Source organism: Sprattus sprattus, assembly GCF_963457725.1.
Source record: "Sprattus sprattus genome assembly, chromosome: 11".
In the NCBI taxonomy this organism is placed as follows: Eukaryota; Metazoa; Chordata; class Actinopteri; order Clupeiformes; family Clupeidae; genus Sprattus; species Sprattus sprattus.
Window position 1 is genome coordinate 1,630,188 of NC_137909.1, and position 23,278 is coordinate 1,653,465.

At 41.3% G+C, this 23,278-nt stretch overlaps 1 protein-coding gene across 2 annotated transcripts in view; it reads right to left on the reverse strand.

Annotated features, from left to right (window-relative positions):
* jmy (junction mediating and regulatory protein, p53 cofactor) overlaps nucleotides 1–23,278 on the reverse strand; it is a 48,370-nt gene that overhangs the window by 15,781 nt on the left and 9,311 nt on the right. For both annotated transcript variants that reach the window (XM_080848143.1, XM_080848142.1), the window contains exons 2-4: nucleotides 21,129–21,302; nucleotides 5,412–5,562; nucleotides 5,033–5,202 (exon numbers count right to left, since the gene is read on the reverse strand). In XM_080848143.1, the coding sequence (XP_080704269.1) occupies nucleotides 5,033–5,202; nucleotides 5,412–5,562; nucleotides 21,129–21,302 (495 nt within the window). The remainder of the gene's footprint in view (nucleotides 1–5,032; nucleotides 5,203–5,411; nucleotides 5,563–21,128; nucleotides 21,303–23,278) is intronic.

Here is a 23,278-nt window from a genome sequence, read left to right on the forward strand (position 1 = left end):
CTAGAGTCTACCTGTTGATTCTCGAAAGTTGATTCGCGAAAGTTTGATTCACCAAAGTTGCCTGAGAGAACCGTCCATCACAGGAAAACGATGCTTTATGTCAATTTTATCAAATGTTGTCTCAGTTTTCATCGTTTTCCTGTGATGGACGTTTCTCTCAGGCAACTTTGGTGAATCAACTTTCGAGAATCAACTTCCGAGAATCAACAGGTAGACTCTAGCTGTGAGATTGCATTATCGAGCGTATTGAAAATAGGGCCAAGTGATAACGAGGTGTGACTTTTTCCACTACAACGGTTTTGGGATGCAAATATATCACTCTTTTGAACACATAATGTTTTGGGAAGAGAAACGTTTTATTTTCCTGGGTCTAGAAACCTGCCGGACTACTTTCGGTTTGACCAAAACTGGACGAGAACTCTGCTCACAGGACGCTGTCGGAGGTAAGTCAGCGTGGATTGCATTACACTGGTGATGTAGATGCCATACAACTTCATGTCTTAAAAACCGAACTATCCCTTTAAGAATGGAATGAGGCTCCATCTCTGTATGTCAGATTTAATGTTATTGTTTAACGGCCCGTAATTCAGGGTGGAGAGTTTTGAAATATCTTTTGGGAGATTAACACCAAGGTATCGTATATGGTCTGCCTCCCATGTCAGTTGGTACTTCTCTCTCAAGGAACTAGGTGGATCATAATTAAAAGTAAGCACTTGTGTCTTTTGAACATTTAGTTTATATCCTGATAGAGCACCATATTTTTCTAAAACAGTCATTAGTTTAGGGAATGTCAGAGTAGGCTGTGCTAGGTAGACTAATACATCATCAGCAAATAATGCTAGTTTGTGTTCCTCAAAATGTATATTTAATCCTTTAATTTCACAATTCTGTTGTATCCATTGGCTGAGTGGTTCAATAAATAATGCAAAAAGCAGGGGTGAGGCTGGACATCCCTGTCTTGTTCCACGTTCCAAGGTGAATGCCTTTGAAAGGGCACCATTAACTTTAATCCTGGCAGAAGGACTGTCATAAAGGGCTTGAAATGTGTCAATGATAGATTTATGAAAGCCAAACTTTTCTAATAATTTATACAGAAAAGACCACCTGACAGAGTCGAAGGCCTTTTCTGCATCTAGACTTATAAGCATTGCCTCTGTGCCATTTTGTATGATGTGATTAATAATGTGAAGGGTTCTTCTCAAATTGTCTTGTGTTTGCCTTTCCCTTATAAAACCAGTCTGGTCTGCATGTATTAAATTAGGTAGAATCTTGTCAATTCTATGTGCCAGTATTGATGTAAATAATTTATAGTCTACGTTTAGTACACTAATAGGGCGAAAACTGCCACACTCAAGCTTGTCTTTCCCTTCCTTGGGGATTAGTGAAATTGTTGCTTCTTTCCAGGAGGGAGGGATTTTATTTTTCTTTAGGACCCAGTTAAATGTGTCTAGTAGTCTTGGGACTAACTGCTCTCGCAGGGATTTGTACCATTCCGCACTAAAGCCATCTGGGCCACAAGAACGATTTGCTTTCAACCTAGAGATGGCTGCGTTTAATTCCTCAGTTGTTATTTCTGATGCTAATCGTACATTTTGTTCTTCAGAAATCGAGGGTAAGTCAAGTGAGGCCAAAAATGCATCAATGTGAGGAGAATTATCAATATGTTGCTGAGAATAGAGTTTTTTGTAGAACTTTTCAAAGCTTTGCTGGATTTTTTCCAGTCTGTGTTCAATTTCCCCAGAATCTGGGTTTTTTATCTTAGAGATTGTATTGTCTGCTTGCTGCTTTTTTAGTTTGTATGCCAGAAGCTTCATTGCCTTACCTCCAACCTCATAATAACGTTGTTTTAGAAATATACATTTCTTTTGTATTTCCTGTGTGCTCATTTCCTCTATTTCATTCCTTATCTCTTTTATTTCTTGTTTCTCCTTTTCATCTAAAGTAACACTGTGAACCCTTTGTAAATGTTTTAATTTGGTCTCAAGGTCTTGTAACTTTTGTCTTCTAATTTTTTTCAGCGAAGAAGTAATGGCAATTATTCTACCCCTCATAACTGCTTTGAGTGTATCCCAGAGGATAACTGGTGTTACCTCCCCATTATCATTTAGTTCGAAGAATGTGTTAATTTCTGCTGATAAAAACTCCTTGGTGTCTGGATTGTTCAATATATTTGAATTCAGTCTCCATAGTGTAGATCGTTGCTCTCTGTTCAAGGACAGTGCACTAAATACAGGACTATGAGTGATTGGGCCTATGTCACACCTCTCAATTTTATGTAGGTCTCTACTGAAAGTGAAAAAGTAATCTATTCTAGTGTATACTGCATGTGGAGAGGAGTAATAAGCATAATCTTGGCTATTGGGATATAATCCTCTCCATGTATCTACAATGCCCAATTCTGTCATTAAAGCAATCATTCTCCTACTTATGAGTTTAGTCTCAGACTTACCAGATGAAACATCTAGTTTTGGATTTAGATGTATGTTAAAGTCCCCACCGCAGATAACAACCCCTTGTGCTTTTGTTGCCATCAAATCAAATATTTTCCTATAAAACAGCCATCCACTGCCTGGAGGGGAATACACATTTAGGAAACTTACAATTGTCCCTTCTAGTTTACCTATTATCATCACATACCTGCCTTCTGTATCAGTGAGTTCTGACATATGTTCATAATTAACTCCTATTGCTAGCAGTATAGCTACCCCTCTTTTATGTCCTGATTTGTCAGATGATGAAAATACATGTTTAATACCCATTCTGTTTAGTTTGGCATGTTCAGTGGCATTTAGATGAGTTTCTTGGAGATAGGCTATTTGGACTTTGTCTTTTTTGAGCTTTGACAAAATGTTCCCTCTTTTGACTGGGTTATTTAAACCATTAACATTATATGTGGCTAATCTTATACTTTGCATTAAGGTTTACTTCAATAGTCATGTCCTGCATTTGCGTGAAAAACTTCCCCTTTACAGTAAAGAACAACTGTAAACATACAACATTTGAACATTTAAAGGTGCATTAAGGATTAATAGCTATTCGCTAAAGGTATGCTAGCAGCTAAAACTAACGAAATCTCTTGAAATGTGCTGACTTTGACATTATGACAAACTAATTACTCAACGACTGTCCTTACACAGTCAAACATCAATCATGTGCAACACAAGACTAAGCAAGACGGCAAATAAGCTACTTACTAGATCGGCAGAAGGTAATCAAAGTCAGGTCGGCGGGCATCGGCAGGCAAAACTACAGAAGGCAGTTATATGCCTATCGACCCTGCTATGCCATTGGCACGGACGCAATTCTCCATATTAAAAGTCATTGTAGCCCCCCAATTTTTTTTTAAGCTGTTATTTTAAGGTTAAACTGCTTATCCTAACCCTAATCCTGAAGCATAATTGTTGCATATTGTGCCTTTAACAAAGTAAAGAAAAAAGAAAAACATAAAAACGTCTTCCACGATATGGGTCTTGTTTGTGACCCTCCACCAGATGATAAAAGGTGGCTTTGAGGGAAAGCCCCCCTCTCGGTAAGTGGGAGGGCCCTCAGAGGTGACCGTGTAGCAAAGTTCCATGTCCATTGTCCCGATTCTTAGAAATATAGCTTAGTCGCTAGGTCATAAATAGTCACATTGCTCTATTATGGGCTAAACAGTCACATAATCAAACTCACCAAACCAGGGCGGGAGATTGAATCAGTTGGATAATCTGTTTGCATCAGGGTACTATCCACTGTCCACGTTCCGGGGTGGATCATCTCTTCGGAAGGCTTGCAGCCGCTCTTTGTAGTGAGAGGTTCCAGAGCTAGTGCTTTCCACTTGTCGTGCACGTCCACTTCTCTGCCAGCTTAGTTTGTGTAGGCGCTCCATCATTGTCTCAGGTTGCTTGACAGGCACGACGTTGAATCCCTTCTTAGACAAATCTTTCGTTGCCTCTTCCACGGTGTCGTATATCTTCTCTCCTTCCCGGAATTTCACTTTCAGCCGGGCAGGGAACAACGTTTGAAACTTAATGTCTCGCTCCTTGAGAGCTTTTCTTACTTCTGCATATTCTTTTCGCCTTTGCAGAATGCGTGGCGGGTATTCATTGTCAACATTAATACGTGTTTCTTCCAACATCAAGCCCTTCTTTTGCCATGCTTTGCGAAGTACCATCTCTTTGGTTCGGAAGCTGGCGAATTTGACAACGATAGATCTTGGCTGTGCGTGTGGCGGTGGCTTAGGTCCAAGTGAGCGATGGGCTCTCTCGATTTGTAGAGTTGTTGTATCAGCAATGTTGAGGTTATTTCCCAGCAGTTGTTCTACAAACTCAGTCACTGATGCACTTTCCTTTTCGGCCCCTTCTGAAATCCCATATAGGCGGATATTTACTCGTCGTGAGCGCCTCTCCTGCTCGGTTAATTTTGTCTCCATTTGAGCATGGAGTTTTAACATTTCTGACAGAACACCCTCGACATTTAGCAGTCTTTCTTCTGCCTTTTCGATTCGGTCTTCGGCCTCCTCCAGTCTATTGTTAGTTTTTGTTATTTCTCCTTTGATTTCCTCCAGTTGAAATGTATTGTCCTGTCGAAAGTCTCTTAATTCTTGGAGGATCAAAGCTAGATTAGCCGTTGGTTCTCTGTCAGGACTAGCCGCGTCAGCATTTCCACTTTGAGTCCCTGTTTGCCCTGTTTTTTTTTTTTTTTTTCTTTTCCTTCTTTTTTACCCCTAGCTGACATCCTTGCCCCTCTAACTCAATATTTTCAATTCTTAAATGTTATTCGATGTTTATGGAGCATGGAGAATTTTAAATACTCGGGAGCTGTTACTCTATGCTGCCATCGTGTCGGTGTCTCAACCGGAAGGTCCATATTTCATATTGTTTCATGAATTACTTGTAGTATGCTTATTGCTTAATTTTTTCATTGTTGTTCTCATGTTTTCGAAGTCGCTTTGAACAAAAGTGTCTGTTAAATCAGTATACATTTAGAAGGCAAGGAAAATGAGAAAAATGAAATAAATGCCATGCTATGCTTATGAATGCATTGTGGGTACCTCTTCACACAGGCCATGCTTCCTCTGCTCCAGACATATCTCTTTGGCACGCATCAGCTGCAGCGTCTCCTTGGACACGGCATACTGCAGCTTCTCCATGCGCTCCACCGCAGCGCTCCATGTAGCTTTGCCAAACTTGCGTTGGTCCACCTTCATGCGCTCGTGCATCACTAGAGGACAAAACAGACAAACGCACTGATCACGCATCAATTCACTCAATTAAATCAAATCATTTATGAAGGAAGAATGCCTCAAGGCATGTAAAAGTGCAGATGTCTATGTGTGTGTGTGTGTGTGTGTGTGTGTGTGTGTGTGTGTGTGTGTGTGTGTGTGTGTGTGTGTGTGCGCGCGTAGTAGCACACTGTATTTGAGTTATTACATTTCTGTGCTCGAGCTGTAGTCTCAAAGTACTTGACAGTGAGGTCTTGAATGGAGAGAGCAGCAGTGTGAGCCTTCTTCTGCCAGTCTTCATCCTCATGCTTCAGCCCCTCCACACGCCGTGGGCCCAGGTACTCCGTCTCAAGGGAGATCTAAGGGAAGAACACATGCAGCCAAATGTTATATACTGCGTCCTCTAGATCATAACTGCTACTGACATTTCACATTGATCATTTGTAGCCATCACAAAATGGAACTGGGCTATTGTGATGGGATATAATGGGCTATGTTTGTTTTGTCATGTTAATGTATTACACTTAGCATATCGATTGTTTAACAGACCGGCCGATTGTTTAAACAGACTGGCCGCTAACCGGTGCAGCTATGCTAGATATGCTAGGCCCAGCAGACAAGCAGATGATTTTGTCAACTGATACCATTGGAAATTGTATCTCAGACCATGAGAGGTCTGTTCCAGTTCCCTCTGCTCTCTCTCTACACCGGCGCGCAGGTGTAGCCGTGGCCTTTATAAGAGCTGCTTCTGTGACCTGTCTAGAGGCCCTTTGAACTACACGATTGACTGTTCCGCTGTCCTTTTGGAGAACAAGTTCATTCAAGTTCAATAATAAATACCGTTATTTTACCGCAATTCGCTTGCCTCTGCATCCCTTATTGTTTCGGCAACCCAAGGCCTTAACACTGCCTTACGATTGAGTTGACTTTTTCATGGAACGATTCAATCGTGTCAATAATGTTAAACACCCCCTTTGTTTACACACAACCGTGACAGGTAGGTGGATCAAATTCACCTGCTAGCTGGTGGTCAACTCCATCCCTGCCTGACACGCATAGGATTTCCTTCAGGTCACGCAACACACTCTTTTAGGATAGATACATCCACCACTGCAGCAAAACATTTGTCGGATCATGTGTGTGTGTGTGTACTCAGGTGTGTGTGTGTGTGTGTGCGCGCGTGCTCAGGTGTGTGTGTGTGTGTGTGTGTGTGTGTGTGGGTGCTCTGGTTTGTGTATGATCCAGCACATTAATGAGGCCTCAAACTATCACCCATGTATTGCTCTTCCTCCTGGCCAGGTAGTTCTCATTTGTCCTTTGGGAAGCACACGTAGATCCTGCTTACAAACTGAGGTACATGCCAAACACTGAATAAAGTATACCTTTTCAGCCCTACTATTTAGATAACCTTTATTTCATTTTTAATATATTAATTGTAATGATATGTTTGGTCTTCTACAACCTATCTCCCTCCCTCCCCCCGTCTCCATTTATCTGAAGCCCTTCCTGCTTGCATGAACCTGCTGAAGTGGCAATACATAACAACCATGTAACTTATGATGGAACTGCATAATGATGGTTTCCTGCTCTAAATGTTTGTTGCATGGTGGTTCTTGTGTGAGAATAGAAATGCTCATATGGGGGGCTGATGACACTGGATATTGCTATTCTACTGTTGTAAGATACATGAACAAAGTGTAGCATTATTTTGTATCTATAACTCATACTCTTGGATGTGTACTCTGTCTCACTCAGTGCGGTTACATGTGTCCAGATTTCAGGCGTTGTCGGGTTTAAATCGAAGATCCATTTCATGTAACTCCCCAAATCTAGATTTGCTGTGTCCGACTGAAATCAGATTTACACCCCCAGATAAGTGATCGGATTTGGCTGTATATCGGACAACGCGCGCTTGTAACTTTCGAAACTAGATAACAACTGGAGATGACGTCTTTTTGCATGCTTGAGATCCCGTCCATTAGGGGTGGGAATCTCTTGGCACTTTACGATTCTATTCGATTCCGATTCAGGTCAACGATTCTATTCTAAATCGATTATCGATTTTAAACCGATTATCCATTCCAAACATTTTTATTTTTTTGTACACATCCATTTTATGCTGAAATGCAAGCTGCATCGATTATTGCATTGCTCGGAGAAAGTCAAAATTGTGACAAGAAAAAGCTTTTTCTCTAATAAAGCAAACAGAGAAGGTAATTAATCTGTTGATTTTCTTTAATTATCAAACACAAAGTAGGAAGTGATTTTAGACTCTGAGTTGCAAACTCAAATGATTTTATAGTCGAAATACATCGATAATCGTTTTATCGGTTTCAAATTGATAATCAATCCATAATTGCATTTCAACATGAAATGGATGTGTTAAAAAAAAAAAACAGAAAAAAGACAGAATCATTTTAGAGAGAATCGGGAAAAATCGATTAATCGATTTTTTCCCCCGACCCTACCGTCCATAGACTATGAGATGATAATCGCTGCTAGACGCTCACTGTTCTTGTGCTCCCACATCTGATTCACTTTGAAATACTGAAACGAAATTTAAATTATAATGACCATGCACCATTTTCTCTGCCCTTATGTGCTGCATATCAGAAATGGCCAACAGAAAAGCAAATTATTCTGACGGCTCCTATCTATCTCTGATCTATTCCCATTCCATACTGAATATCCTGTTGAGATCAAAGGTTTGTTGCGACATACCGTGATATTTCAGATGACAGTTATGTGGTAGCCTGGCTATACCAATGTGTTGACATGAGAAAAACGTTGACTGCGACTGTTTTGGACAGAACGCGCTAATTCACTGAACAAATATTTTCATATTACTTTTCCACCACTTGTTAGTCATCAGGGTTCATACACATTTTGACCAATGGATTTCCATGACTTTAAACCAAATTTCCATGACCAAACATTTTGTGAAATCTCGGTGTGTATACGGGCCATTCTACCGAATTCGTGTAATATGCAGTCCCTCAACAATAAAAACTATTTACAAAACAATTAGGTATTTAGGCATAGATATTTATTTAGAAAATGTTATGGTCTATATAAACCCAATGCATTACATGAGATAGTGATAAGCTAAATATATACAAAATCATCATTTATAGGGTACTTTCTATTGGGAAGTAGCTGTCCCCAACCCTGACATCTAAATTTCAATGCCTTTAAATAACACTTTTCAATTTTTTTTAGATTTTTTTCAATGATTTAATTTCAAAGGTCTTTATGATTGGGTTGAAACAGAACTTGGAATATTTGGATTTATTGTGGGTTTAAGTTAACGTTACTGGTTAGCACTCTTGCTATTTTCTGTTCTTCAAAAATGCATTGTATGTATGGATATATGTGCTGAAGATAAATTAAATGTTTTATATGTACAAATACCGTGTTCTGTGGTTGTCTGATCATAATAATAATTGTATTTGTATATCATCTTTCATAATACAAAACAATGCGGCTCTAATTGACCTAGCCACGGCAATAGTTACCTGGGCAGCGTATTGAACGCATATTGCATCATGTTACACAATTGCGGTCTTCTTTTTTAAAAATCTAGATATCGATAATATTTCCAGTATTCACATTCATCTATCTATGTCATATATGAATAAGTATGCATTTCCAATGTTTAATTTACGCAGAGGATCTCTGTAAAAAGAGATGGAAAAACCTGCGCGATGTGTACAAGCGCGAGAAAAATAAGGAGAAGGACCGCAGCAGGAGCGGTGCAGGGTATTCCGCGGCGAAGCCCTGGAAGTTCATGGCCATTATGGGTTCCTTGCCCCATTTATGGAGTTTGCAGAGACCTCAGGCAACATGACCCTCTCTCAGCATGATGGGTCACAGGTGGCTGATCTTCCAGCCAGTCAGAGTCTGCCTGACCCCACTGCTGCCAGCCAGGAGCAGAGTGAGCTACGGGAGACCACCACCCCACCCACATCAACACCATCCACGTTCACACCATCCACATCCACACCGCAGGGCAGACCCGGGAGTAAGAGGGCAAGGGTGGACCCTTTCGAGGAGAGGATGCTCACTGCAATGGAGAGGTTCCAGCCCCCACCACCTGCTGCTGCTGCTGATGAGGATGAGCTCTATTTCAAGAGTCTCATACCTGCATTGAAAAGGTTGCCCCCCCATAAGAGGGGGGAACTGAAATTTTTTTTTTTTTGGCATGGTGGTTGAGGCAGAGAGGGAGGAGGAGATGCGGCAAAATCCCTGGGCTATGTCTGACAGCCTATACCAATAAATAGTGTTTTAAAACACAATGTCTCCCCCTTGGTTTCCTACCTATTTAGCATACTAAAAATAATAAACACATTACATGTTCCTATTTTGCTTTTAACAAATGGGTGGCTCTTAAAAGAGCCGTTGTTTTTCAAAAGCTGCCACTGCCTACACCACATTGCGCTGCCAGGACACTTCACCCTCTGCATTGGTTTAATAAGCCACTGACAACACATAACTTGTACATGTTTGCTTTTAACATAGGTGGCTCTTAAAAGAGCGGTTGGTTTAATAAGCCACTGACAACACATAACTTGTACATGTTTGCTTTTAACATGGGTGGCTCTTAAAAGAGCGGTTGGTTTAATAAGCCACTGACAACACATAACTGTACATGTAACTTGTACATATTTGCTTCTAAAATGATCAACATGGGTGGCTCTTAAAAGAGCCGTTGTTTTTGAAAAAGCTGCCACTGCCTACACCACATTGCGCTGCCAGGACACTTCACCCTCTCCATTGAAATAATTGGAGAAACTCTCCCTGGTGCGGATGGCTTCTCTACTAGCATTGTTGCCGCTGGTCGTGGGAGCATCCAGCAATGCAGTGGTGGACTCCCCCTCTGTGGTAGAGCTTGGGCGTGCTTGGTTGGTGGTGGTGGTGGTGGTGGACATCAAGGACACAGGTGGCCTTCACACATAGCTCAGCCTTTTTAGGGCCGACATTAATTACACGCCTGTACATTCGCCATTGGCTGGCGAGAATGCCGAATGCGCACTCCACCGTCAACCTGGCACGGCTGAGGCGATAGTTGAACATTCGCCTCTCCCTCGTCATGCCCCTTCCTGGAAAAGGACGCATCAGGTGTTTCTGCAAAGGGAAGGCCTCATCTCCTACAAACACATGTGCCATAGGTCCAAGGCCCTCAGCTGCAGGGATGGGGCAGTCCTCTGGGAGGTCCAGGGTGTTATTCTTCAAGGCATGACCAACAGGAGAGTTGCCCAGGGTCCCACCATCACTTCTCCGCCCGCAGCTGCCAACATCAATGACCCTGAACCTGTACTGGGCATCGACCACTGCAAGGAGCACGATGGAATATGTTCCCTTGTAATTGCGGAAGAGGGATCCGCTGTTGGAGGGGGCCTGGATGACCACATGCTTGCCATCGATGGAGCCCAAGCAGTTCGGGAAGTTCCACCGTTGTGAGAACCCCTCAGCGATGTCCCTCCAGTCCTGCTTGGTTGGCAATGGCCTGTAGTCTGCCACCAGGCTCTCCCAAATCGCACGGCTCACCTCCTCCACTATCCTGCCCACGGTGCATGAACCCACACGGTAACTAAAACCAATGGCTTGGAATGAGTCACCTGTGGCCAGGAACCTGCAAGAAACAGTGTAATCAGTCTAAATCTCATGACTCATTTTAGAGCTGACAATTAGGTTTAAACATTAAACATGAAATTAAAAATGAAATTAAAAAGTTGAAAAAACATTTACATGAAAAAAAAAAAAAGGGGGTATAGTAAAAATGCTTACTTGAGGCAGATGGCGAGTCGTTCGGCTGGACCAATTGATTCGCGGGTCCATGTCATTTTTGAGATGAATGGACCCACTTTAGTTAGCAGTGTATCGAATTGCTCTCTGTTCAATCGGAAATACTGCTGAAATTGCGCATTATCAAGACGCAGCTCCATCACCAAACGGTGATACTCCCCGTAGTTCTTGCGGGCCTGGTATATGGGGTGCACCCAAAATCGGTGAGTCCGCTGCTGTCTCCTCCTCCTCCTCCTCCTCCTCCTTCGAATAAGTAAAGCGCAGGTCGCGAGTTCGAAAAATCCATCCATGGTGAATACACAACAACGATTAAAACTTCCATATTTATACTTTTTTCAAGGACCTGAAAGAGAACTACGAGCGGGAGATAATACGATTCACAAATCGAATGATAAACAAGCGGGAGATGTTTACATTGGTCAATAAAAACAGATGAGAATTCCATTCTTTCAACTTTTTCTAAACTCACTGTAACAGGAAGTACTTTTCATGCGGACGTTCACACACACCATATTAGGAACTGTCACCCGCCATGTTTTGCACACGTCAGAGACATTTCAGAGAAAGTACACGCCCACTCAAAGCGATGGAATTTGATCGCGTCGCTCAGATCGCTTGAATGGATCTGCACCGTTAGGCACCGGTATCGTTTTAAAAGTAACGGTTCAGCACCGGTATCGGAAAAAAACCCAAACGATACTCATCCCTAATTGTGTTCCAATCTGGCTATCGGGGAACATTCGTCGAAATAGCAGGCTGGCATCTTCTAATGATTTAAAAGAATAATGCGAATTGGCCACATTACCTCCGCAATTAGGACTTCATTTTTCGTTACAGGATCGGTTATCGATGCCTGCCTGGTAGGCGAAGAGTGACGTGCTGCTCAGCGTAGCAGTTGCCCTTTCTGTGGTGAGAAAGCCCGTGATAGGGTAGGTAGGGCCAATAGTTTTCCGCGAAAACGGAAAACGGACGGAATACGCGGAATGGACCGTCTGACACGGAATGGACCATTGAAAACGGAATTGCAACTTTTCAAACGGAAACATAATTTTGTGCATCAAAATCGCCCAAAATCCCATGTATTTTACCCTGTAAGACAGAATTTCTTTCGAATAAACACAACAACGATCGCAACAATGAACAAACATTAATTAAAGAACAAAAGCAGGCAGAAAATGTCACGTCTGCGCTGAACTCTGCTCCGGCCACGCCCCCCTTTTTAACGGTAGTCACGTTCATTTGCTCATCTTCCCAATTGCATTAAAAACAAAAAATGATAAGTCTTCTGTTCTGTTGATGGCTGGCAAACAACAATCTAAGAAGGGCACGTATTATTCACTGAGTTACCAAAGCAGTCTTCTTTATCTCCCTTTAATGTGCATTTATCAATTTCCACTACATGCCGATGCGTGTGATCGATGTTTGGTCTGCGATGAGAATGCTAAATCACTATTAATAGCACTAGCAGGTAGCCCAAAATGTGGTATTTAATACACGATCTATCACAGTAGCAACTTCATGAAAACCCTTACTTTCATTAGGTATGCACATAATGCATCACATACAGGTCGAACAATGATGATTTAAGCATTGGAAATGTATAAGGCACAGTATGGTCAACTACTTGGCGTAACACTGAACTTGTCACTAACTTAGGGTGGCTTTACACGACAACGCTCCCGGGTGAAACAGACAAAATATTTTATCAGATGTGCCTTTTGTTTAGACGGTGACAGCGTTTTTGGGGCTTAAAAACGCAAAAAAATGAACCCACCCTCCAGAGTGGAAATCTTAAAAACGCTCCACCGTCGCGTTCCCGTCTAAAGGGTTGAAAAAGCAAAAGTGTGCTCTGAGCTGCTCATGCTGGCTATCCTCGCATACGCGTTGACATCATATCCATGTGCAGTACAGCCAAACAACAACAAACATGTCGGATTATTTCCATCAGTCGGAGATTCAAGCTGCTTTGATATCTATCCAGGAGTAATTTCAGCAAATAAGTCGAGTAATCACAGATAAAACAGAACAGAGAAGGCGCAGTTCTCACACACAAAAATAAAGTTTCAAAAATAGATTTTGAACATATATTGAGGGTACTAATAGGATGTAAACATACACTAACGTTTATGCATGCATATAAATTACTTAACAACAATTGCACCCATCATTGTCATCAGCAACAGTCACCACCATCAGCTCATCACCATCATCATGGATAGTCAGCCCATTGTGCCACATATTGTGCAATACAAGGCCCACAGTTAATATAATAACTAAACAGACTTTTAGTCACAAAATCAGTTGATTCGATCAAATGAACCTATAGCAGCACTTTAAATATGATAGTAAAAGGTGTCTTGAAATTTGAAAGAATTCATTGTTAGTACTATGTGAACCAGCTCCAAAAGGAATGTAGCCAGAGTAGGGCCAATGGTTTTCCACGATAACGGAAAACAGACGGAATTCGCGGACTGGACCATTTTAAACGGAATTGCAACATTTCAAACGGAAACATAATTTTGTGCATGAAAATCGTCCAAAACCCCCTATATTTTACTCTGTAAGACTGAATTTATTTCAAATAAACACAACAACGATCGCCACGATGATAACACAACAACGATCAGCCACAGACTGTTTGCCCTCCTCCCCTCTGTAGGGCCAATAGTTTTCCGCGAAAACGGAAAACGGACGGAATACGTGGAATGGACCATCTGAAACGGAATGGACCATTGAAAACGGAATTGCAACTTTTCAAACGGAAACATAATTTTGTGCATCAAAATCGCCCAAAACCCCCTGTATTTGACCCTGTAAGACTGAATTTCTTTCAAATAAACACAACAACGATCGCAACAATGAACAAACATTAATTAAAGAACAAAAGCAGTCAGAAAATGTCACGTCTGCGCTGAACTCTGCTCCAGCCACGACCCCCTTTTAAACGGTAGTCACGTTCATTTGCTCATCTTCCCAATCACATTAAAAACAAAAAATGTTAAGTCTTCTGTTCTGTTGATGGCTGGCAAACAACAATCTAAGGGCACGTATTACTCACTGAGTTACCAAAGCAGTCTTCTTTATGGGGACTAATTAGCACTGCACTGAATTATAACACGAGTTATTGCTACAAAATAACAATTACAAAACTTTTATTACTAGATACATATAATAGTGGACATTACACTAGGCAACATGGATCTCATTCATATCTCATCCAGTCGAAATCTTAACAAGATTGAACCCATCTTTTTTACAGCGTATCAACATAAGAACAGAACATAGCTAAATCTCCGCTTAGCATGCTAATCACTACTAATAGCAGGTAGCCCAAAATTTGGTATTTAATACACGATCTATCACAGTAGCAACTTCATGAAAACCCTTACTTTCATTAGGTATGCACATAATGCATCACATACAGGTCGAACAATGATGATTTAAGCATTGGAAATGTATAAGGCACAGTATGGTCAACAGTGTTGGGGTAGTTACTCAGAAAAAGTAACTAGTTACAAGTTACTAGTTACTTACGAAAATTGTAACTAGATTACTTTACTAGTTACTGCAGTTGAAAAGTAACTTCACTACTCGTTATTTTACTTTCCATTTTTTTTAAGCAAATGTCCAAATTTACCGCAAAGCTGGACAAACATCATGGCCCTTTCATCCCTTTATTTCCAATTGTCAATAAAGGGCATCTCTTAGCCTTTCATAGTGTATTGTAATTGTAAACATGTAAAACAATAGGGCATATAAAACTCAGCCATCCACTTGCACGGACAATAACCCTGTCCTCACTGTCTGACCAAAGAAATATGCCTCACTTTAAAATCCACAAACAGGATACAAGTGGCCATGTAAGGTGGGGACATTCAGGTGGTTCAATCAGCAGTAACACATTAAAAATAGGCCAAAAACAGGCTTTTGGAAACATGAGACCCCACTAAGCCAAATGGGGGCCTACTCCTGAGAACAAAACCAGCTTGTTGTTGGAATCACTGTTGTGGGTTAAGAGAAAAGCTCATACTCAAAGTCACTCAACATACATTTCCAAATACAGTGCCCTCCACAATTATTGGCACCCTTGGCTGTTCTGCCCTCTGCTTATTCAGGTCTGCAAATGTATATTGCTTGTATTGTTGTTATGGAAACGAACACAGTATAGTATTGGACTTTTACTTTGGCATCATTCAAATGTTCGTCTCGTGGAAATGGCAACAGCTGTAATCCAGAAACTTATGCGATGTAATGCTAAACACGTAGTGAGAACAGTACATAGGCTTTACTTATCCACAACGAAATGTCTGTTGGTATTACAAAAGGACCACCAGTAAGACTGAATTAAATGTTATGAATCTCAACCTTCACATTTAATGAGAAAAAACAGCCTGACGTCCTGCCTTTCTGCCGTTCTGATTCTATGCTTACACATCGGTTTTGCTATCCTTGTTAATTTATCTGTATGTTAAGTGTTTATGTTGTTCAATTGGACACATAGTGCATTTAACACGCAGATTTTGTCCTTTCGAGCAACAAAGTTAAAGTAATGAGAATATTGCTACTAGCTGAACCCTCCTTCTCCGCACCAGCAGCTACACCACTCAAATCGGTTCTCTGTGGCAACGGTGCCAAAACAAGCACACAGGCAGGAAGCATGCAAAGAGAACTTTTCGGACTGGCAAAAAATGGCTTGGGTAACGCAGGAAAGCTCGTTACTGAGGTCTAGTAAAGTAGTGACGTTACCAATATTTTGAGAGTAATGCGTTATTGTACTCTGTTACCGATAATAGTAATGTCGTTACTAACGTCCGTTACTTTGTAACTCGTTACCCCCAACACTGATGGTCAACTACTTGGCGACAAACTGAACTCGTCACTAACTTAACTGAGGGAGCTGCAGGCACGCAGACAGCGTTGCTAGGCAACATCACTATCAACAGAGTTTTTCATACAGTTAACGTGCAGAAAGCCATTTTACGTCTGTTTTTTTTTTTTTACGGGGAAAACACGGAATCACTAAAAACGTGACACGGAATTTGCTCTTTTTTGACGTGGAAAACTATTGGCCCTAGGTAGGGTAGCTTCGCTAGCAGCAGCGCTCTGTTTGCGTCCTTTGGCATGGCTTGTGAAAGGTTAATGCCTCCTCTTCCATGTTTGAAATGTCGAATGTTTTGTCACCACCCAACCAGCATTTTGCTCGTCCCGAGTGTTCGTCGGTTTTAACCCATGACGTGTATCTTTCCATGTAGCCAAGCATGGTATAATCTACACTTCTCTAGCATTATACCGTCCGCTTCCGTGAGTTACTGTTGCTATGCCCACCGAACTTTTCAGTTAGTATGAGAGCGTATATGTCTGCTTATATTTTGAGCGTATGTCTTTTACATTTTAAAAGCATATTAATTATTAAAAACTCAGCGTAAATAACTTTGAAAATATGAATATAACTAATTTCCATGACTTTTCCAAAACTTTAGATTTTTTTTTTTCAAGCCCTTTTCCAGGCCAGGAAATAACCATTTTAAAATTCCATGACTTTTCCAGGTTTTTCATGACCGTACAAACCCTGAGTCATGTAATCCATTCATATCGATGTGAATCAATCAATACTAATACAACTTTAACGGTGATGTGTTTTTGTTTCATTTCACAACTTATTTACTGTATAATCAACGGTAGCAGATGCCCACTTGTAAACATTCCACATTTGATTTGAACTGACACGGCCAAGATCTGGATTTGTCACTGCCATGTACCGTGAAATAAAGCAGTTAACCCCCCATGGAGAGAAGCCGGGCTTTAAGGCGGCTGCTTGGTTCTGCGTTGGGGTTAATTGTTGCGCAAACAGTTTTTAACAGTGGCTCTCTTCCATGAAGCTTTGATTGGTGAAGAACCCCGGCAACAGTGTTGTATGCAGAGTTTCTCCAATACCAGCTGCTGAAGCTTGAAACTTCTTCAGAGTAGTCATAGGTGTCTTGGTGGCTTACTAGTCTCCTTCTTGCATGGTCACTCAGTTGTGAGGACGTGAGGACGGCCTGATCTTGGCAGATTTACACATGTGCCATATTCCTTCCATTTCTTGATGATGGATTGAACAGAATTTCAGGGGATGTTTAGTGCCTTGGACATTTTTTTGTATCCTTCCCCTGACCTATACTTTTCAATAACCTTTTCTCTGAGTTTCTTAGAGTGATCTTTGGTCTTCATGGTGTAACAGTAGCCAGGAATACTGATTACTGAATACTGACCAGTGAATGGACCTTCCAGACACAGGTGTCGTTATACTACAATCACTTGAGACACATTCACTGCACACTGATCCCCATTTCACTAATTGTGAGACTTCTAGCACCAATTGGCTGGACCTCTGTTGAATTAGGTCAGTCTATTTAAAGGGGGTGAATACTTATGCAATCACTTATTTTCATTACATATTTTTATTAAATTTACATTAGGGCTGGGCAACGATTACAATTTTAATCGTGATTAATCGCATGATTTCCCTGATTAATTGCGATTAATCGCATTTCTATACACAAAATCCAATAATCAATTCAAAAGTAGTGTATAGCGCACTTTTATTTTAAATGTTCTGCCATATGAACAAAAGTGCCACAACATTTGTTGTGCAAACACTTAACATCAGCATTTTTTATATAGTAGCAGTTTAATTAAATAAATACTGTGTAATTCTCAACTTAAACAATGTTATCAAAACAAATACAAAACTGAAGCTTATTGCCACTGCCAGGGCATTGATGTTTAGAGTGTGGTGAAGCACCAGAAAGTTGTGTTGACGATATTACAACTGTACTTGATGGCTGGTTTCCCTGTAGTGTAACTAACCAGCCTGGTTATGACGTTGTTTCTGCCATAGCCCTCTGACGTTTGTAGCTCGCTAGTTTATGGCAACTCTCCATTATAGCTAGCGACAGCTAGCACTTTAAAATTAGTTAGCTTAACTTATCGGGAGCCAGGAGGACAGGGGATATGTGAAAGAAATATGCTATATAATTAATATCATGATATGTGTTTTAGTTTGGTAAATGGATGTCTCAGCTGTTTCTGTGTTCTGTTAAGAGGAATGCTGAGTCTTGAGAAAGGGGCATGTGAAACTCAGAGATGTCATGTAATGTTTACATTGAGATAGTGATTGATGATGCAATGTGGTCTGTGAACTCTTCCTGGTTGTTGGTTTTTAATCAAGCAAGCTACTCAGAGGTTGAGTGAGGGGTCTTAGGTAAGGATTCTTATCTTTGGAAAACAGAGACCAGATGGCAACATCGTGACATCGTGGTAACATTGTCAGAGACCTGGGAGTGGTCAATGTATTTTGTAACCACTGATTTTTCTAATAAAAGAGCTAAGCAGCCAGGATGAGCTCAGAGGTGATGCGAGTGGCGTCAGGTTCCTCTCCGCTCTAGGCCGGCGCGTAATAGTTCTGTTATATCTTTGCTCTGGTTTATGGTGTCATTTTATTCTAAGTAATTCTAACAAAACTAAGTAAGAGTTTAGGATTTTTTCCTGAGAGGATATCATTGCACAACAAGCTCAAAATTATATTTTTGATAGTTGATTTTCTTGTCATCCTGATGTGATCTTAATGATAGATCCAGTAGGGTGACAGGCTAGGTTAGCCAGCTTAGCTGCTGCTAGCATCATTCAGAGACAACGAACTTATAGATTCTAGCTAAACAGCTGACCGGTTAACGCCCACTGACGTTAACCTTTGCTGGAGGTGATGCACAGGCAATAAATCGCCACATTATTTCGAGAAGTTTAGCTTTCGTGTATCTGTGTTAACTTGCGTGTGGTCAATTTTTCAAGTATATGTCTGTGCCCTTCTCCAGGATTGTTCATCCGCCCATTCTTTTCTTTTCCGGTTGCGCAGCAGTCAAAATAAAAGCCTATTGGCAACAGACTTTTACAACAATAAAATAAATAATAAAACCTGCATTTACGCGCGTTAAAATAATTGTCGGCGCTAATTAATTGATGAATTAACGCAAGATTAACGCGTTAACTTGCCCAGCCCTAATTTACATACATTTGTAGAAATCTGTTTTCACTTTGACATTAAAGAGGGCTATTTTGATGAATTTTGTTGTCCAAAAAGCCAACTTATATTGACCATGACTGATTTATAAAAGCAATAAAAGGGTATAACATCCAAGGGGATGAATACTTATGCAAGGCACTGTATCTTCATGTGTATGTGTGCGCGATTGTATGCAAGTGCAATGTGTGTGTATTAGCGTGTGTTAATTCAGCTAACTGGATTAGAGTCCACGAAGCGGCTGGACTCGGCCGAGTTTTGATCGCATTCAGGGAAGTTAACGGGAAAACGGGATGAAAAACTTAGAGCGTCTGTAGGGCGTCTAAAAGTAGTGCGTCCAAGTTCTTATTATTTTAGAACAGTGCGTCCAAAAGACGCATGGACGCAAGCCTGGCTAAAAGCCTGTGTGTGTGTGTCTTGATCAAGCTAGCTTATATTTGGAACTTTGTATGCATGTGCCTGAGAGAGAGATACTATGACTAAAGACCATGGACAAGCTCTGCCAAACTCCCCTGAATAGCTCCTGCTTTATTAATGCATATCCTCAGGCTCCGTGCATCAGTCTACCACCTGTGAGAGCTGCCCTGTAGGGCCTTCTTCATTGTTTGCCTGTACTATTCCTGAACAGATATCCTTTCACTTCCCTCTTCCTCCCGCTCACATGTGCCGTATGTCAAAGCAGTTAAGTCATCCTACACCTAAATCATTCACAGGCTCCTCAACTCATTTAGGAAGTGTTCAGTGGCCATATGTTTCAGCAGATGTTCCTTCTCACACAGCTTAAACAGGAATAACACAGAGTGAGTGTAAATGTGACAATCCCACAGACGCAACACAAATACCAAACACGAGAACACATTTGAACACAAACCAGTCCTTCGCTATACCACAGACACCTGATACCTGATACGTGTACTGATGACCGTCTCAATACGCCATCTCAGACACACCAATCAAATCAAGTGTCAAAAGTTGACTCTACATTCTAAAGTGTTTTAAACTTCTTTTGCGAGGGTCGTTACATGCACTTTGGTCACACATATGTGTGATACACATACACTTTTGCAGACTTTACACGTATAAATCACGAAGGATGCTTTGAGTCGGAGGTGTGTGTCTGAGTGGAGAGGGTTGAGTGTGTTAAAGGGCCGTAGTGATATACCTTAAGCAGATTGGGGGGAAACCTAACAGAATGTCCCATCACTGCTTTCCACTGCCAATGCCTAACCATTCTACAACTGGAAACTGAAGGGAGGGAAAGGAAATGTGGAGAGGATTCCTAGTGGGCTATAGGCCTGACCTAATTTTTTTTTTTTTTTTAAACCCAGACTACACCCTTCATGTGCAGCTATTACAAACGTGGCAGCGTTACAGCTTGACTACTTCTTCCCTAAATAGATCTTGTATAATGTGGAGCAATGTTGTGGCTCTCTGTCTTGTTGTAGGATGAAGCTGGATCCATTCAAGTGCTGTCCACAGGGTACGGCATGATGATGGAGTTATGTTCAAATGAAGTTACAGCCTTCCTTGATAGTGTGCCCTTGCACTCTGTTCAAATGCCACACCAGACCATCACATGTCCTCTACTGTGAATGAGAGATAGAGTCAAGCACCCTTTCAGTACCTCAGAAAGTTTCTTGTCTGCAATCCAAACACCTCAGCTAGGGCTGGGCGTTATGACGGTATATACCGTGCAACGGTAGAAATGTGTCTACCGGGAGAGATTTGGCTATACTGTTTCAACCACGGTATACTTTACGCCCAAGAAAATAACAGCTGTTCCAGTAAGTCATTTACCATTTACAATAATTAAAATCATTCACTACTATCAATTTTAGGATCAGAATAATGTTTTGATTATATTCCCAAAACAAGGACATTTCTCAGTGTTTCCAAATGGAAGTTAGATAACTATATCTTAAATCTTATCAGGAAACCTAATGCAATAACACAATAACTTCATGTTATGCGTGTTCAACACCAGTTCATGATCAGCATCAATGTGATGCTCAGCGCAGGGATGCGTGTGAACTAGGACATGTCTGTTTGGGAATGAATCACCTTGATCTGCTGTCGCCGCAGCATGGCCAGCTCCCTCATGTCTCTGAAGGGTTGGAGCAGGTAGTGATAGAGCTCAGTAGTGGCCTCCACCAGGTCTCCGTACGCCTCGTCCTGCTGTGCGTACACATCCAGCAGGTCCACCATGCTCTCCATGCAGCGCTGCCTCTCTAACAGCTGGGCACAAAGACAGGCACACTTATTAACAGCTGGGCACAAAGACAGGCACACAGGACAGACAGACAGACAGAAAACAGATTACCATCTGGGCAGACAAACAGACAGAAAAACAGATAACCATGTGGGCAGACAGACAGAAAGACAGACAGACAGAAAAACAGATTACCGTCTGGGCAGACAGACAGACAGACAGACAGACAGACAGAAAAACAGATTACCGTCTGGGCAGACAGACAGACAGAAAAACCGATAACCGCCTGGGCAGACAGACAGACAGAAAACAGATTACCATCTGGGCAGACAGACACACAAAAACACCTGTTACCAGCTTGGCAGACAGACAGACAAAACTCCTATTACCTGCTGGGCAGACAGACAGACAAAAACACCTATTTGCATTAGTTTCCCACCATATACCCAACATTAAAACCAGTTAAAATAAATCAGATAAACAAATCAGATAAAGACAGCCTGAACCTGATCATTGCTGGGCAATATAGCCGTAAACTTTATCACAACTTTTTGTATCAGTCGATATCGATAATTCTTGATCATTAGATATACAGCCGCGGAAAAAATTAAGAGACCACTTCAAAATGATCAGTTTCTCTGGTTTTACTATTTATTGGTATGTGTTAAAGTAAAATGTACTTTTTTGTTTTATTCTATAACCTACTGGCAACATTACTACCAAATTTCAAATAAAAATATTGTCATTTAGATCATTTATTTGCAGAAAAATGACAATTGGTCAAAATAGCAAAAAAGATGCAGTGTCTTCAGATCTCGAATAATGCAAAGAAAACAAGCTCTTATTCATTTTTAAACTACACAATACTAATGCTTTAACTTAGGAAGAGTTCAGAAATCAATATTTGGTGGAATAACCTTGATTTAAAATCATAACTTTCATGTGTCTTGGCATGCTCTCCACCAGTCTTTCACATTGCCGTTGGGTGACTTTATGCTACTCCTGGCGCAAGAATTCAAGCAGCTCGGCTTCTTTTCATGGCTTGTGACCATCCATCTTCCTCTTGATCACATTTCAGAGGTTTTTTATGGGATTCAGGTCTCGAAATTGGGCTGGCCATGACAGGGTCCTGATCTGGTGGTACTCCATCCACACCTTTACTGGCCTGGCTGTGTGGCATGGAGCATTGCCCTGCTGGAAAAAACACTTCTCAGAGTTGGGGAACATTGTCAGAGCAAAAGGAAGCAAGTTTTTCTTCAGGGACAACGTTGTACTTTGCCTGGCTGAGGTTTGTAAAAGACCATAAGGATTGAACCAAAGCGGACTGGAGGTTCTTCTAAGTTCGTCTTCTCTGATGAGTCCAATTTCACAGTAGGTGCAAGACTCTGTGGCTTGTAGGCCTCTCCAGGTCTCCGTCTAACCATCAGACGACCATGTGTTGGGCAAAGCTGAAAATTGGACTCATCAGAGAAGACGAACTTAGATGGTCTTTTTCAAACCTCAGCCAGGCAAAGTACAACGTTGTCCCGCAAGAAAAACTTGCTTCCTTTTGCTCTGACAATGTTCCCCAACTCTGAGAAGTGTTTTTTCCAGCAGGGCAATGCTCCATGCCACACAGCCAGGCCAGTAAAGGTGTGGATGGAGTACCACCAGATCAGGACCCTGTCATGGCCAGCCCAATTTCGAGACCTGAATCCCATAAAAAACCTCTGAAATGTGATCAAGAGGAAGATGGATGGTCACAAGCCATGAAAAGAAACCGAGCTGCTTGAATTCTTGCGCCAAGAGTAGCATAAAGTCACCCAACGGCAATGTGAAAGACTGGTGGAGAGCATGCCAAGACACATGAAAGTTGTGATTTTAAATCAAGGTTATTCCACCAAATATTGATTTCTGAACTCTTTCTAAGTTAAAGCATTAGTATTGTGTAGTTTAAAAATGAATATGAGCTTGTTTTCTTTGCATTATTCGAGATCTGAAGACACTGCATCTTTTTTGCTAT